The 16,541-nt window shown below is 39.1% G+C and overlaps 1 protein-coding gene across 4 annotated transcripts in view; it reads left to right on the plus strand.

Moving 5' to 3' along the window:
- Positions 1-16,541, plus strand: part of SGCD (sarcoglycan delta) — a 939,939-nt gene that overhangs the window by 816,293 nt on the left and 107,105 nt on the right. For all 4 annotated transcript variants that reach the window (XM_019464511.2, XM_019464512.2, XM_019464513.2 and 1 more), the window contains one exon: positions 14,286-14,358. In XM_019464511.2, the coding sequence (XP_019320056.1) occupies positions 14,286-14,358 (73 nt within the window). The remainder of the gene's footprint in view (positions 1-14,285; positions 14,359-16,541) is intronic.

Here is a 16,541-nt window from a genome sequence, read left to right on the forward strand (position 1 = left end):
TGCAGAATGATAGATCACAAATAATAGTACATTTCACTTGCTGGAAACAAACATCAAAGAAATGCAGAGGGTCTTACTATCTGCTTGAAGTTGAGGAGAGATAAAAATATGGGGAGAACAAACACAAATCAATCGTTCTAAAAATCATCAAGCCACAGATGAAGATAAAGAGGGGGGCTAAGCCTGATCATGTCATGTTCAAATGTTGGGCTTTTTGTTGTAGGGAACAGGAGCTCATCACATACTGTGAACCAGACAGGAAACCTGAGACACTTGGGTTCTGGGAAGTTTCACTGACTGAAGTAAATTGGAGAGGTTACAAGAGAGCTGCTAGAGAAGAAGGGAGACTGTACCACTGAGACCGAATAGCTAAAGCCCTAACCATTTCCGTTCCTGTACAAAGATGTGTCAGGCTGTCACAGTGGTGTAGCAGATACTGACCAGCTCAAACCTCTTCCCTCTATAAGTTTCTGTTTCATTCCACAACTTTTACTACCTAGGAAATTGAATTCAAAGCATCTGAGTTTGCGCATCTTGTTTAGAAAAGAACAAAGAATCCCATGACGTTGTCTTTATATGACAGTGAAGGCAGCATACACTCAATGGACTGTCTCACAAGATAGAATAAAATGAGTGTTCATCCAGCATTTCGAAGCACAAAAGAAGGAGCAATTAGTGATAACTGAGAGAGGACCAGGAAAAGATTCGTTATGGAGGAGGTATTTGAGCTGGGCCTTAAAGAATTTGATACACTTAAAAAAGAAAAAAGCTTTCTGGCTGAGAACATAGAATTGCAATCAGCGATCAATGAAAAAGTGCTTCAATATCATATGAAGGTCTAGTAAGAGTGGTTTCCAACTTTTGATCATTTGGCTTATGGCAAAAAAAAAAAAAAAATTCTAGGTGAAGAGTATGATCATCTTAAAGGGTCTGTTTGCTTCTCTCTCCTTGGTCTTGGGTAGAATGGTATTGACTCTTATGCAGGGAGGGGTGAATAACAGAATTCTCACAAGGTGGCTCAAATGAATAATAACTAGGGACTTGGTTTTCTCTCATAAGAAGTAGTCTATTGATAGACACTTGCTGGTAGCTTAGTGGTGTCTGGGTCAATATATCTGAAATCCACCTGGCTTTTGTCTCATGGTTGGAAGATGGCTCTCACAGCTCCATATTATACTGATAATCAGAAATAAGAGTGGTACCAGACATATCTGTCCCTTCCTACTAGAACAGAAAAAGCTCACCCCATACTCATCCCCAGTAGGCTTCTACCTACATGGCATTAGACAAACCCATGTCATAATGGCCACCCCTAGCTTCAAGAGAGTCTGGGAAAGCAAGTATTTAGCTGAGTACTTTGCTTCCATGAATAATACCAATATTTTGTTGGCAAAGGAATGGATGTTGATAAGTGACATGCTGGCCATACTAGGAATAAAGATAAAAGAAATCTATACAGTGTGTAAGGTGAAAATCATACAGTCAAAATTACCTCTTTAAAAACTTTATTTCTAATGTTTATTTATTTTTGAGAGAGGAAGAGGCAGAGTGTCAGCAGGGGAGAGGCAGGGAGAGGGAGACACAGAATCTGAAGCAGGCGCCAGGCTCTGAGTTTTCATCACAGAGCCCGATGTGGGGCTCAAACCCACAAACCGTGAAATCATGACCTGAGCCAAAGTTGGACGCTTAACCGACTGAGCCAGCCAGGTGCCCCAAATCAAAATTATGTTTAAGTCACCTGTAAAGTATCCCCATTTTGAGGCTTACTTTCATATAAGATTGTATTCTGAAAGTAAAGCATTCAAGTGTTCTAATGCTTTGAGACATCCAGGACTTTTATTAAGATTTCAATTTGCTGGTCCTCACTTTTCAAGTCGTCATCTTGATCTCCTGTAAATGACTTTATACGTTTCTCCAATTATTTTTGAGACAGTGTTTCTCCATGGTCCTCAATTAATGTTTTAATTTCCTTCTCTATAGGAAAGCATCACCCCCCAGCTGCTTGGCTACAGGCACAGAGTGTTCCACTTCTTTTTCAATGACCAGGAAGCCCTTAAAATCATGTATGTGTTGTTTTCTTGGGTCTCACCAGCGTCCATTGAGCCTCAGAGTCTTGATTTGCTCTCACACTGTGAGACAGACACTTGGGAACTGAGTCTTGCCTAAGAAAGCTGTGTATTCGGGGCTTTCATTTTGCACTCACTCCCAAGAGGAAGGGCAGGCAGAACGAGTGCTGTCCTTAACTTGATCGTGCAGTTCTTATCCATTCTCTCCCCCATCTCCCTGAACTGTTGGCCTGATTCTGGCCATCTGTCCCACAAAGACCTGGAGGGGAACATGGGTGGAGTGCCACATTCATGTCATTCATGAGACACACAGTGCATCATCTTTGAGAACACAGAACATGGAGTCTCTCTCGTGCCCAGGTGTGCTGTCCTTGCCAAGCAGCCTTCTTGGCTTGTTGATGATGCTCCATTGTTCATATACCATCCTAACTTAGAGGCTGCCTTTTTCCAGCATTCCGTCTGTTACACAAATCCAGTGAGTTGAAGTTCTTTGTTTTATTGTGTAGTTTTATTTACTATCAAAAATAGTGCAGTCATAAGAAACTAAAATGAGGTTGCTTGCTGCTTGGATGGTTCCTTTTATATTTTCCAGTTTTGGCTTAATGATACACCGAGCATGAGTTCTGGTCTATTGGTTTCTAGAGTTTGTTTAATTAAACTACTTGTCTCTTCATATCTTGCCAGAATATTTTTATACGTGGATCTTTAAATTGCTCTGCAGTTTCACATTCTACAAAAATATATAAAATGTGCACCTTGATGGTATGGCCAGTTCAGTTAAATTGTCTTATTTTATTTTTCTCCATGGTTACCATTCAAATTATTTAATGATATTCTTCTGTATTACTGGCCTAATCTTCTATTATCATAAATAATGATATCTGTTGTTTGGTGACACTTTAGTGTTCAAGGACATGTAACCTTATATATATACTTTTATAATCCCCATTCCACAAAGCCGGAAACTGAGGCTTGAAAAAGCTAAATAATTTGCCCAGTATAATATTCCTCTTCACAGTCTTCCTGTACAACCCTGAACTTGTTACACTTTACCCAGTGTACATGTCTATTAAAGTCCCCCATCTACATGAACCTGAATATCCACATTATGCACACGGACATTCAGGTAGCTGAGCACATGTGCCTCTACCCAGCAGGTGCCATAGAGCAGACCAATGCCCCTATAAAAGTTTGGTTACCAACCAGAGCTGGAACTTTAAACTCTGATATCTAATATCCGATATCCAATATTCAGCTATCTTACTATATTTCTCTTGTCAAAAAGTAGTAGCTCTTGCTTATAACAATTTCTTCCCTTCCCACTTACTCCTGCCCACAAGAATCTGCCTCCATTTCTTGATAGAATGACTCTGATTATATAAGTGATCTGCATGTTGCTAAATGTCATGGGCATTCTTTTTTAAGTTTATGTGTTTATTTTGAGAGAGAAAGCAAAAGGAAGGGAAGGGTTGGAGAGAGAGGGAGAGAATGAGAATCCCAAGCAGGATCTGCATTGTCAGCTCAGAGCCCGATGCAGGGCTCAGTCTCACAAACTGTGAGATCATGACCTGAGCTGAAATCAAGAGTCAGACTGAGCCACCCAGGTGCCCCTTCATGAGCATTTTAATTTCGCTTCTTGCCTCTAAGTACCAATTAACATGGGTAACTCCTCCCACTTTTTAGAAGTACTTTTTTTCTCTTAACTTCCTATGTTACCCCATTCCTGGTCTTCTTCCAACCACACAAGCCATTTCTTTTCAGTTTCCTTTGATAGTTCATGCTCCGATAGCAAAACTTGAAATGTTGGAATCCCTTAAAATTCTGACGCTGGCTATCTTTGTCTATCACTCTCACCATTTCTTGGATCAGACCACCCATCCCATTTTCTTAGTTTCCATAATCATCTGTATTCCAAAAATCTCTATGCCAGTGGTTTAGAACTCTGCCTTGAGTAATATACCTCTGTATCCAGCTGCCTACATAAACATCTGAATTTGGAAAACCCACAGATACCTTAAATTCATCATAGCCAAAACTAAATTTTTGCTCTTCCCCCAAACCTGAACATTTCTTACCCCTTTACCCCTCATATCATACTACCAGGTTGTTTCAACTCTACCTCTTCAGTACCTGTCACGTTCACCTTTCCCGTTTTTTTTCACTATGGGTTACATAGTCTAGGCCTCCATCATTTCTTACCTGGCTACTAAAATAGCCATCTAACTGATTTGCATGCATTTGCTCTTGATCCCTTGTACTACATTTTATACAGTATAGTCAGATCCTGTAACTATTGGAATTCGATTTTGTTGGAAATAACAGACAGCCTAACCAGTAGTGGCTTAAACAAGTTGGGGATTTGTTATTATGTAATAATAATTCTGGATGTATGCTGTCCAAGGCTTATAGCAGAACAATGTTATAAAGAGACCAAATTCCTTCAACCTTCTTCCTTTCGCACCTTTAGCAATATGGCTTTTACTCACATGGTCTCATAGGGCTGCTGTGCCTCAAAGCATTGCTTCTCTATTTCAGAAAGGGAAGAGTAAAGAACAAAAATCCTTCTTTGTTAGGCTTTGGGTTTTTTTGTTTGTTTGTTTGTTTGTTTGTTTGTTTTTAATTTGGGAAGAAAATATCTCCCCAGACACTTTTTCCTACATCTCCCTGGCCAAGGCTGTATCACACAGCCACCTAACACTGCAAAGGGAGTCTGAGAAGTTGAGTAGTTTGGGTTTCCAGGCTGTATCATAGACAAATGCAAGAGGGGATGCACTGTGCTTAAAATGTGACCAGCCGACAGTCCTTAATATCTGCCCCAGAGTATTTAAAAAAACATACCTGATCATCTCATTCTCCTCTCTATAGCCTTTCAATGTCTTCCTTTTCCTATTAGGATAAAATTCTCAAACATGCTCATGGACCAAATGCTCCTACGTGACCTTGCCCCGACTGCCTCAGAAATCTTATGGCGGTCTTGCTCTTTCCACTCCAGCTACAGTCCTCTCCTTACTCTTCCTTAAAAGCAGCAAGCCATGTTATGCACAGTGTGTGTATCTATGCGCAGAGAAAGATTTATTGTGCCTTTACGAACCAGTGTTTGGGGGCACCTGGGTGGCTCACTCAGTTAAGCATCTGACTCTTGTTTTCGGCTCGGGTCTTGATCTCATGGTTTGTGAGATAGAGCCCTAGCTGGGCTCCAGCACAGAGCCTGCTTGGGATTTTCTGTCTCCCTCTCCCCCCTTTCTGTCCCCCACTTGCACACGTTCACTGTCTCTCTCTCTAAATAAATAAACTTGAAAAAGAGAACCAGTGTTTGTACCCTTGGGGGCTACATTGACCCCACTGAGGATACATGATTTACAATAATTGTCATTATAAAAATCAGTATCTGTCTAGCCACCATAAAAGTTCATAAGGGCAGACGTTAGATCTTCATAGCCAGGATTGCCTTAATACAGTGCTGGCCACAGTGTAGGTAATTGTTAAATGTTGCTAGACAATGAATGTTACAACACTTAGGATGGCTAGAGATTTTATATATTTTTTGAAAATTGTACTTGTGATCTCATAAATAAGAAAAGCCTGAATCTGTTTTCCCCCCAAAATCATTTATGGAATAGGTCCTCCATAAATATTTGTTGAATGAATTAATTATCTGTACATTTTGGTCAGGAGAATTGTCCCTAATTCCTGAAAAGAAAATATTTGGTATATATCCTGGAAATGACTTGTAATGACTACAAATGTTTTGCATGAGCAGTTTATTAAATGCTACCAGCAGCCAGAGAGACACAATGGGATTAAATTACTTCAAGTGACTTTATCCACTCAAAGTTTCTGTTTGTTGCTCATGTTGGGAAGGTTTTCAGAAGCTGACAGCCGCCTTCAAAGTGCTTAGCCCTGAAATTCGTGGAAACTCTGCAATCTCACTGATTACTCAGTTCATTTTAAATCCCAGATTAGACATAACCCAACCCACTTCCTTAAAAAGAATTTTTCACTGCGCATTACCATTAGGAGAAAGCCAAAAATTCTTGTTATGAAATAAATAGAAAACTACTGTTTCTGAGGAATTTCCTGTGATCAGCACTCCCACGAAACACTTTTATGGATAACATGATATTGGAATTGCTATTCAGGAAAATAGGCCTCTAAGGAATATTTAAATATTAAAATGTAACTGTGTTCTCTAGCCTGGACTTACAAGGCAAAAACCATTTCTCCTGTATCTAGAAAGCTTTTAAACAGTAGCAGATATGTGAAATGTGAAACGTGCTTAGCTACAATTTTGGAGTAACTAGAAAGTTATCTTGCAAGGAAGACAATGTTCATTATTCAAGAAATTACTATACTGTTCATAGTTTTTTAAAAAAATATTTCCTGTTTATAAATACTTTGGGAGACTGTAAGTTTCCTTGTCACATTGCCTACACCTTCATAAGAAAAACGTAGTCAGATTCAGAGCAGCTTCTTTTACTAAGTAAAGGCAATTTTAGTTGTAATTAAAATATCAAATATGAAAAACTAGATTTCATTGGAGATGTAGAAGGTCGCCATGGGCACCACTGGCTTTGAGTATTAATCACCTGGTTTTGACCATCCATGTCAGCTCTTCCCCTGGGCCCTCTGATACCCATTGTTCTCTGTCTTGTCCAGTGCCTCACCAGATCCCATTGGCTTTCCACTTAAATATCTCCTAAACCCATCCACTTTTCTCCATCTGTGCTGCCAATTCTCTGGTTCAACCTCCCACCATCCCTCTCTCTGCCCCACTGCATCTATCCTTACCCTCCTCAAGTGTCTTTTCCATGATACAGTGCCTCAGTCAGCTGCTGGTGCTGCTGCTATAACAGAATACCATAGACTGGACAGCTTAATCAATAAGAATTTCTCACTGTTCTGGAGGCTGGGAGCCTGAGATCAGGGTGCCAGCATGGTGAGGTTCCAATGACGATTAGAGTTTCAATGTATGAGTTTTAGGAGGATACAAACATGCAGACGATAGCATGTTGGCTCAGTGATCTTGAAAAATGCCAGTTGGATCGAGCCAGATCCCTGCTTAAAACCTTCACCGTGACCTATAAGGTTCTGAATTACCCAGATCAGCCCACCTTTCCAGTCTCATCCCATGCTGCTGACCCTTGCAAAAAATTGTCTGGCCACACAGATCTTTAATATCTTCAACTTCCCAACCCTGATGTTTTTTCATTATCTTTTCAACTGCCACTTCCCCCTCTTAACTAGTTTGTTCCTAATCACTTTACAAATACCAACAGAATTTCACTTTCTCAGAGAAACTTATCTGCCAGACCAAGTTATGACCCCAAGTTGTATTTCAAAGACATTTTTTTTATTTTCCTTTCAAGTCTTTATCACTATTTGTAACTATTAGGTATTTTTATTTGAAAATAGCATTCAGGGGTGCCTGGGCAGCTCAGTCGGTTCAGCATCCAACTCTAGATTTCAGCTCAGGTTGTGATCTCACAGATTGCGGGTATGAGCCCCGCATAGGGCTCCACACTACCAGTGTGGAGCCTGCTTGGGATTCTCTGTCTCTCTCCCTCTCTCTCTTCCCATCCCCAGTCCACATGATCACTCTTTCTCAAAGTAAATAAATAAACTTAAAAATAAATAAACAAACTAATAGCACACACTACTGGAATACACTGTGCTCTCCTATACTATGGACTCCATGTCTGTTTGGCTCATTTCTAGACCTTCCTGCTCAAAACATGTTGAATGTCGGGTTTTTCAAACCTACCAGCCTCCTTTTCTGGTCCCTTTCCTGGTCCATTGGGTTTATCCAGCCAGGTTATCTGGAGGATTGTAAAACAGCAGATCTGGAAACAACCTTATAGATCATCTAACTTCCACCCCCATTTTGTATAACAAATGGGGAAATAAGACTAGAAAACAAATTGCCAAAGGCCATATAATAAACTAACTCATAGAAGAGCAGCACTAAAAATCAGGTCTTTGGTTTGTCGGTTCTCTGATATTTCAGGAGATTAAATCATTCCTTCTCCCATTTTTCTTATCACCATTTTTTAGATTGAAATCCGTTGTCGATTTTATAACCTAATATTGGTATAAAAATATATCCTTTTCAAGTAAAATATGGTTCTTGTTTAGGGTTATCATTCAGGTTATATCTACCCAAGCAACACGGATTAGAACACTTAAAATGTTTTGACTTCAAACAATGGTGATTAGATATTTTGACTCGGCATTTTGACTATTTTGGCCCCATGATTCAAGCCCAAAGATGAGTTTTAGTCTATGTTCATTAATACAAAAGCATTAATCATAATTGTGCCAATCTTAATGCATGCACATCAAGAAAGAATTACCAGAGCAAACTCCATTAAGCCAGCTTAACTCCTTAATCAATGTTCTAAACAGCACACTTAAACCATTTCTGACCTTTTTGAAAGTTTTCCTTGAAATTACTTCTGAAAGATCAGTTCTTCGTGTACAACAAAAATTTGATTCATCATCCAATTTTTCTGGCTCCTATTATTATAACATCTAGTATAGTATTTCTTCCTTTGTGTCTAATGCTTCTCTCAAGTCCAATTTTCTTGTAGCGTGTTTTGCAGATGTGAATCTGCCTTTCAGGATTTGGTTCATGGCTTTATTTAACATATGCAGGTTTAGGCACTTTAGTGTTTTTTATTTTTTACAAAATTGAATTTTCCCCAATTTTTTTGGAGTTTAAAGACTTATGAACCAGGGTTTTGTTTTTGCAGTTAGCTTCCTCTATAATAAATTTTTCCATCTACTGTTTTATCTCTTATGAAATTTATTTTCTAGCGAGCAGTTCTGCCAGTTAAATGCAGTTTGAAATTGGACAAAAGTCTGTTTGCTATTATTTGATTCCTCCTTAAACACAGAAAAGTTTTAGCATTTTTTCTTTGGATATTTCAAGGTTTCTTTCTTTTTTTTTTTTTCCTGGTAGGGAATGGAAGTGGCCCAAGACAATCATCTGTTTAAATTGTTACCTGATGAAATATTTGATTTGAGGGGAAAACTATTTAGCTCTGACACTTCTTATCCCATCCCTTGTTTTATATCTGGGGAAATCAAGGGTCAGAGAGGTCTTCTGATTTGCATAGGATCACAGAGATAGGACTGGATTTCAGGTCTCTTGACATCTGGGACACTTTGAGGGGAAAGCCTCCGAAGTTGAGTATGCTTTCCCGAGAGGAGAAGCTGACTTTTTGTTACTATGGCAATGGAGGGGATTTGAGATTTTTTGACAAGTTTACCCCCTACCTGTACTGCAAGGAAAAAAGAACCACTGAGCTAATCTTTAAATCTTTATGGTGATTCAAAACACTTTAGATAGATCCTGTCACATGCTTTATAAGTTCCTAATTGATTGTGTGGAATTAAGTTATTGGGCAGAGAACCATCTAATGGAAACACATTGATGAAATCATTTTTGAGGGACATTAATGGAACTTAAAATAAAACTGAAATGGCTTTATGGATTTTTCACTCAAACTGTTTATGAACATTTATTGCCAGTAAATTATATTGTGTCAGAAGAGGGAATCAGTAGGTATGGCTTTAATAGAAACCTTTTTGAAATAATAAAATCGAGAATAATTTATTATCTAAGAACAGATAGGGGATGGGAGAATTCATCCTGATGGATGTTTGTCCACTCTGCAGCTTCTAGAAGAGTGAAAAATGGTGTTAAAAGCAGAAGCCTGATAGGACTTGGAAATAAATGGTGTTTTTGAAAAGTATTAATATCTCATCTCATTGTGCATGTGGATTGTTTTCAGAAGAGAGGTGAGGGGAGATTTAGCAAGTGTTACTTGAGGGTATAAACATTGGGATTTGTTCATATCTCATAAAAAGCTGAACAAGTAGAGAATGATTTAATATAATGAAAGAGACAGTCTAGAATAGTAGTCACAGACATTGGTTCCAGGGCCAAAAGATGAGAGTTCGGGTTCTGACACCTCCTTTTCACTGTGCAACCATAGGAAAATATCCTGACTTCCCTGAGTGTCAGATTCCACATCCGTAGCAACAGACATGCATAGTCTCTACCTCATAATAATGATCAAATTAAAACAATTTCCATAATTTCTAGTTTCTAGTATGTGCTTTAAAAATGTCACTTTTAAGAGTCATAGAGGACCTGGATAAGGGGAGGAAAAAATAGGTTTCATAAATATTTTAGTACTATAAGCAGTATCTTATTGACTATCATCTGCTGATTTCTATGTGCCAAAGATCTCGTTCAATCTTCCAAGACCCCTAGGAGATAAAGTTACCATTAATATCCTTTCTTTTCAGAGAAGAAAACTGAGCATCATAGAGATTGGGTTTCATGCCCAAGGACACTCAGATAATGAGAAATTCTGGTACATTCCCCTGAGAAGTCATATCTGTGAGTCTGTTTTCCAGTATGGATGGCACGTATGGGCCCCTGTGGCAAAGTGCATCAAAAACAAAATCAGAGGGCATCTGGTTGGATGGTGGGAGCAAAAGGAGCCTTAGTGAGTGTCTTGCCCTTCACTTTGACCCCACATCCAGAGCCCGTCAACCACCCAGATCCTCTATGAGAGCCTAGACCCCTGGGTTTTGCTGTCTTGCCACCTTATGGGTGCCACATTCTCCTGGCATTCAGAAAACAAGACACTGGGGTATAGTGGCTAAAAGTAGGGCCTTGGTTAAGATGCCTGCATATGAATCTCAGCTCAGGCATTCACTAGCCATGTGACTGTGAGCCCCCTCTTTTTTAGCCCCACTTGTCTTGTAGGACAATTAGTTTTCTTGGTCTGGGGAAGAAACTACAGACCTTTGATCTCATTTTATTTTAAAGCAATATTTGTATTTAGCCCAAATAATATTCTCTTCTTAGCATAGCTCTTTTATTTTAAGAGGCACAGTTAAAAGGAGTTGGATTTTGGACATTCATTAAAAATGCAATGTGATACATGAGGAGTTTTATGACAGTAAATTAGTACTGCCATAGGAGTATTAGTACCAATTGGAAATAAGTAGTACCAAATTGGACCCCAATAAGGCATCCGGTGGAAGCCTAGGGAACCTAAAATTGAATCTGTCTGTATTCTGTGTGTGACCTTCGGAGACCATGGTTGTTCCACAAGCATATGGTGAGCACCCATAATGTATTAGATGACTTCATATAACCTTTTTTATCCCCCTTGGAATTTCTTTAAAAGGGTGGCAGAGCGAGGGGCCACTGGCTGTGGTACAGCACTTCCTTCCTGAGCTTAGTACAGCCAGATGTTAAGAAGTGGCAAATGAGGTTTGGTCAGTGTATCTGACAAATGGAGAAACAGACGCAGCACAAAACTTGAATAAAATAAAGAAAATAGTGCATGCTTTTGAGGTTCATTTTAAGAAAATGGCATTCTTCATTTTTGGACAATTGAACTGAATAAATGTAGTATATATCCTTATATATGTATGTATTTTGCATAGTCCTAAGAAGTAGGTATTCTTGGGCTTCAAGGGGCCTTATAAAACGATAGGAGGATACAGGAGATATCAGTGAAACACAAAGCCTCACAGCATTGTAATACCAGTTCAAATAATGAAGGTTGTCTATGAGCAGTACTAATTGTTGTATCGGTAAGTCAGACAATTAGGGCTGATTTTAAGGGAGGTAATGCTCTTTCTCATGCAGTTTTCATAGTTTTCTTAGTAGAGGAAGGGGAGATATGAGCTGGTACTAAAGAGTCAACACAGTGTATGTAAACAGAAATAACTTTCCTAGCCTTAGTCAGGTGTATAATTGTTCCTTTTAATCGTTAAAAACAACAACAACAACAACAACAAAATAGGTTCCAGTGGCTCAGAACTAAGCATCTCTAAGGAATAGAAAGGGAAGGGATTTCAAGGGAAGCCCCTGTTAACTGCAGTAGTGACAGATGGGAATTGCTCAATAACAGGTTTGAGATGGTACTGAGAGGTGACTAAGGCCATGCTCTTGGGTCAGACACTTTAGAGCCACGTCCCAATGTGTCACTCATTGTCCCGTGATTTCTCCTGGCCTATTTTACCTACTAGGCACCCTCTACAGTATCTTTCGTCTAGGCGCTCTTCAAAGGATCACAAAAATCTTGGAGATGTGGATTGTATGCTCTGCAAAACAAAATTTAATACATGTGTAACAAAAGCCACATTATAGTCTATAATCCAGCCCAATCTTATTCAGTTATTGTGTTAGTCAGGATTCTTCAGAGAAACAGAGCCAATATGGATCTACCTATGGGAAGAAAGTCATTATAAGAAACTGGCTCAAGTCATTATAGAAGCTAAGGAGTCCCACAATCTGCTGTCTATAAGATGGAGACCCAGGAAAGTTCATGACATAATTCAGAATGAGTCCCAAGGCTCACTGAGAACCAGTGCAGTCAATGGTGTAGATTCCAGTCTGGGTATTAAGGCCTGAGAACAAGGAGCACTGATGGCAGGAGAAGACTGATATCCCAATTCAAGCAGTTAGACAGGAAGAACCTAATTCTTCCTTCCTCTGCCTTCTAGTCAGGCCCTCAACAGGATTGACTGATGCTCACCCACACTGGGGAGGGCACACTGCTCTGCTAAGTCCTTTGATTCTACTCTCATCTGGAAACACCCTCACACCCAGATGTTGTGTTTAGCTCAGTATCTGATTACCTCATGATCCAAGTCAAGCTGACACATAAAATGAACCGCCACATTTATAAAGAACATAATAAAGTTTAAATCACTAGGGCAAAATAGTGTATGCATAATAAAACAACATGCTTGGGAAATTTACATTAAAAAATGTTGTATATAATTGAGACTGTGGGTACATTTTGATATATTTGAAAGGTGGTGTGTTGGTGTCTTGAAAGGCAAAAGTGTCTTATGGGCAGAAAAAGATCTTTAATGTCCCCACACTAAACGTCTCTTTGCCTACTGCAACTGTTGGTAGGGTGGTTGCAGGCAATAAATGAGCTAGTACATATGATGTGTACATGATGGTATCTGGCTTTTAGTAGTCACTCAAAATGCTAGCTCAGATTAATAGTTATCATTTACCAGGATACTTTAGTGACCATCCATGATGTTAAAATTTGAGGCATTGTTTGCTGATTTTACTTGCAGTAGTCTTACTTGTATCAAAAAGATTAAATATTTTTACAGTTGCTACAAAAGTCAAGAAACCATTTCATTTTCCTAGACTTAGCTAAGATAAATCTGGATTTGTAATATCAGTGGTTAATGGAGGAATTCTAGACATCATAGCAATGCAAGAGGATTCTAGAAATTCACACATGCATACAAGGTATTATTCTGCCCCTTTTTGTGGCTTCAAAGAACTACACCAAAAAATGTATAAAAATCAACACCTTTACTTCAGAGTACAGGATACTGCCTAGCTAAGTTTAATTGAAAAACTAATATTCAGTGCAATTGTCTGTGATAAACTAAGGTGTAAATGAGTTGAAAAACACTTTGGGAGCAGACAAATCAGATAATCACCACCTCTATGGCTGGGAAGGTTCAGCTGGTGATAACAAGTTGTAAAGATAAAAGCTTGTAGCAAGGTCAAGAGCTAACTGTCTAGATTGGGTTGGGGATCAATGTTGAATAATACTCAAAGTGTGAAAGCACTGAACTTCAAATGATCTCTCACAGTGTTCTGTTTTGTTTAACTTTTCAAGATAATAGTGTAGAACTTTAGGGAAAAATGTTTTTGCTAGATTTTATTAGGTGAGTAGTTTACAGTGTTACAGTGTTCTCCACCATCCACCCACTGCTGAGATGTTGTATGTGTTCTATGATTTGTGCCCCACACTGAAATAAGAGGGCTTCAGCTGCTGTTTTTCAAAACATTTCCAGTTGGGTAACTATTAATAGTTGATGAGAGACAAGAGTTAGACTGTGCCATTTCTAGGCTTTTTTTTTTTTTTTTTTTTTTTTTTTTAATGTTAACATTGTATTTGCCTCATGGCCTCACTCTGATCTCAGCAAGAACACTTTCAAAAGAAGCTCCTTGTTTTTTCACAGGCTGTTTGCATGATTTGATTCAGTGCCCCCCCCCTCCCCCAAAGGTAGGAAGCTAAAGCCAATGGCAAAATGTGTGCTTTGGGTTGTGTGAAGGATTCACTACATTTAGCTCCACTCATTGTGCTGATCGTGTCCCCAGGTGACATGCAAAGTCTCCAACCTCTGTTTGCTTTTTTCTTTTGTTTACAGGAGCGGAGGGCACAGTGTTCCCTAAATCTATAGAGACACCTAATGTCAGGGCAGACCCCTTCAAGGAACTAAGGTAAATTTCTGACTATGCTTTGCATTGATTAGTGGCTGTTTCCTTTGTCTGAGAAACTGGCTGATGATCCATTTTGACTATAAGGAATGTAACAGCGTCACAACATGAATATACAAACTGGGAGAGATTAGAAAGGACAAGAAGATAAGCTACAGCCAAGGGAAAATTTTCTCTGAGAACTTAAGAAGATTGAGGGTTTGGAGGAAGAGGTTGCCAGCCTTGTAATTAGGAGATGCAGGATTCATTCATTTGCATTGCCTGTTTCCTGCTGTATTTTGTGGGACCAAAAAACCTAACCAGTTACAGCACTAGTCAGTAATTGGTGCTGATCAGCCCAAAGAAAAGTGGTATCTGAAAGAAACTGGACTCTAATATGATACAGATTTTTGTTTGTATGTAATAATCTCTCCATTACTTGGAGTGTTATGGTACTAGAACTACTTTCTGTGGATATTCCCTGTACTGGTGTTAATCTTCAAATATCTATAATTGTGCTGCCTTTAGCAGAAAAAGACTCTGAGATCCTGTATATTTACCACCAACAACTAAGGAAACAAAAAAGAACAATAGATATACCTATAGATAAACAGACAAACAGAGATAGATATAACCTAAAAACCATTACAGCCACCAAAGGACCATCCCTGGCTCCAAAAAGGAACCCATAAAAAGTGGTATGTTGACACAAATATAACTATAATTTTTACCATATACTTATGATATAGGCAGGCTGGGACCCAGAGGGGTCTCCCGCAGGACCAGTAAGAGGGTCCTGGGCTTCATGCAGGAAGAAATCAAATATAATCTGGAGAAAGTGAAAGCAGAATTTATTGAATAGCATGAGTGACAGACAGAAAATAGCAGATGGAGTGTCTGGGAGACTCAGAAAGGAAAGGAGAATGAGTTTCAGCATCGCTTGGGATTAGGGTTTTATACGGGAAAGGGGCCTGAGGTTTGTGTTTCTCCAGGAATCCAGGGTAGGGTCTGATCAACTGCAAGTGTCGGGTGACCAATAGCTGTTATTCCATAAATCACTGAAGGTAGGGGGTGTTGATGCCAGTGTAGGCTGTGGTTTGTTGGAAGATAATGTCCTAGAACATGTTTGGGTTTTGGCTCTTCTTAGATGTTATCAGATGTTTGGGACCTAGAACAAAATTCAGATTAACTTTCTTGCTCCCCCTTGGAAGTGGGAACATAGCTCCTTTGGCTTATTCAGAAATGGGGTCTAGTAGAAAAACAGCAGAGATGGAGCCTTTCTAAAATGGAGTCTCTACTGCTTCCCTACCTCATTTACAGCCATGAAGAATTCAGTGAATGCTGGATTTCTTCATTTCTTGTAGTTCTTCTAACATAAATCATCATAAATAATGTTGAATATTTAATAGTAGACATCAAACATAAGCAAATGTGTTTGTATCACACAAGCCATATCTACTTTTTCAAGATGCAGCCCCGAGATCTATGTCTTGCTAAAATGGCAACAGCCATGTTGGCGTTTGGATTTCCCTGAACAGAAACACATTCTCAGTAAGTGGAGAATATATCTCCTCATTACAAAATGCCTAGCATTCTTGCAAAGCTTGTAAGGCTTTATGACTATAGGGAAATAAATTGGGCCAAAGGAAGAGGATAGTTGGTGAAGAAAGAGAACATTTACTTCTCCAAATCCCGTATACCATGGGCTGTATTTTTAATATTATATGCTACATTGCAAGGTTTTATTTTTTCCTTGAATAGTTGCTTCCATCTCAGGGCTTCTTCCTGACAGAAGTTACCTGACCGTCAGCTAGATCCTTTGTTTCATCTTAGGTACTAAGCAGGAATCTTTTCAGCAAATCCACCCAAAGAAACCTGTATTTCAGGACTCTGAGAGCAAGCTCATTCTCTGAGAGTGCAGCGAATCCTCGTGTCTGTGATATAAGAGCTCTTTTTTGAGACAAGCTAATGTGTGACCTGTTTCCCTTTCTTTTCACAGACCTATTAAGGAACAGAGTTATTTTTTAACACAACTGGTCAGTAATTAGTGCTGATCAGTCCAAAGAAAGGTGCTGTCTAGAAGAAGTTGACCTCTAAATATGACCCAGTAATTCCTCCCCTCCCCCATGGAACAAGTGCTCCATTACCTGGAAGGCATGGAAAATATGAGAGTCAAAAATTTAGGCTAACTTTGCTTTAAATAGAAA

This window comes from Panthera pardus, unplaced genomic scaffold (genome assembly GCF_024362965.1).
Source record: "Panthera pardus isolate Hobbes unplaced genomic scaffold, ASM2436296v1 HiC_scaffold_2, whole genome shotgun sequence".
Classification (NCBI taxonomy): domain Eukaryota; kingdom Metazoa; phylum Chordata; class Mammalia; order Carnivora; family Felidae; genus Panthera; species Panthera pardus.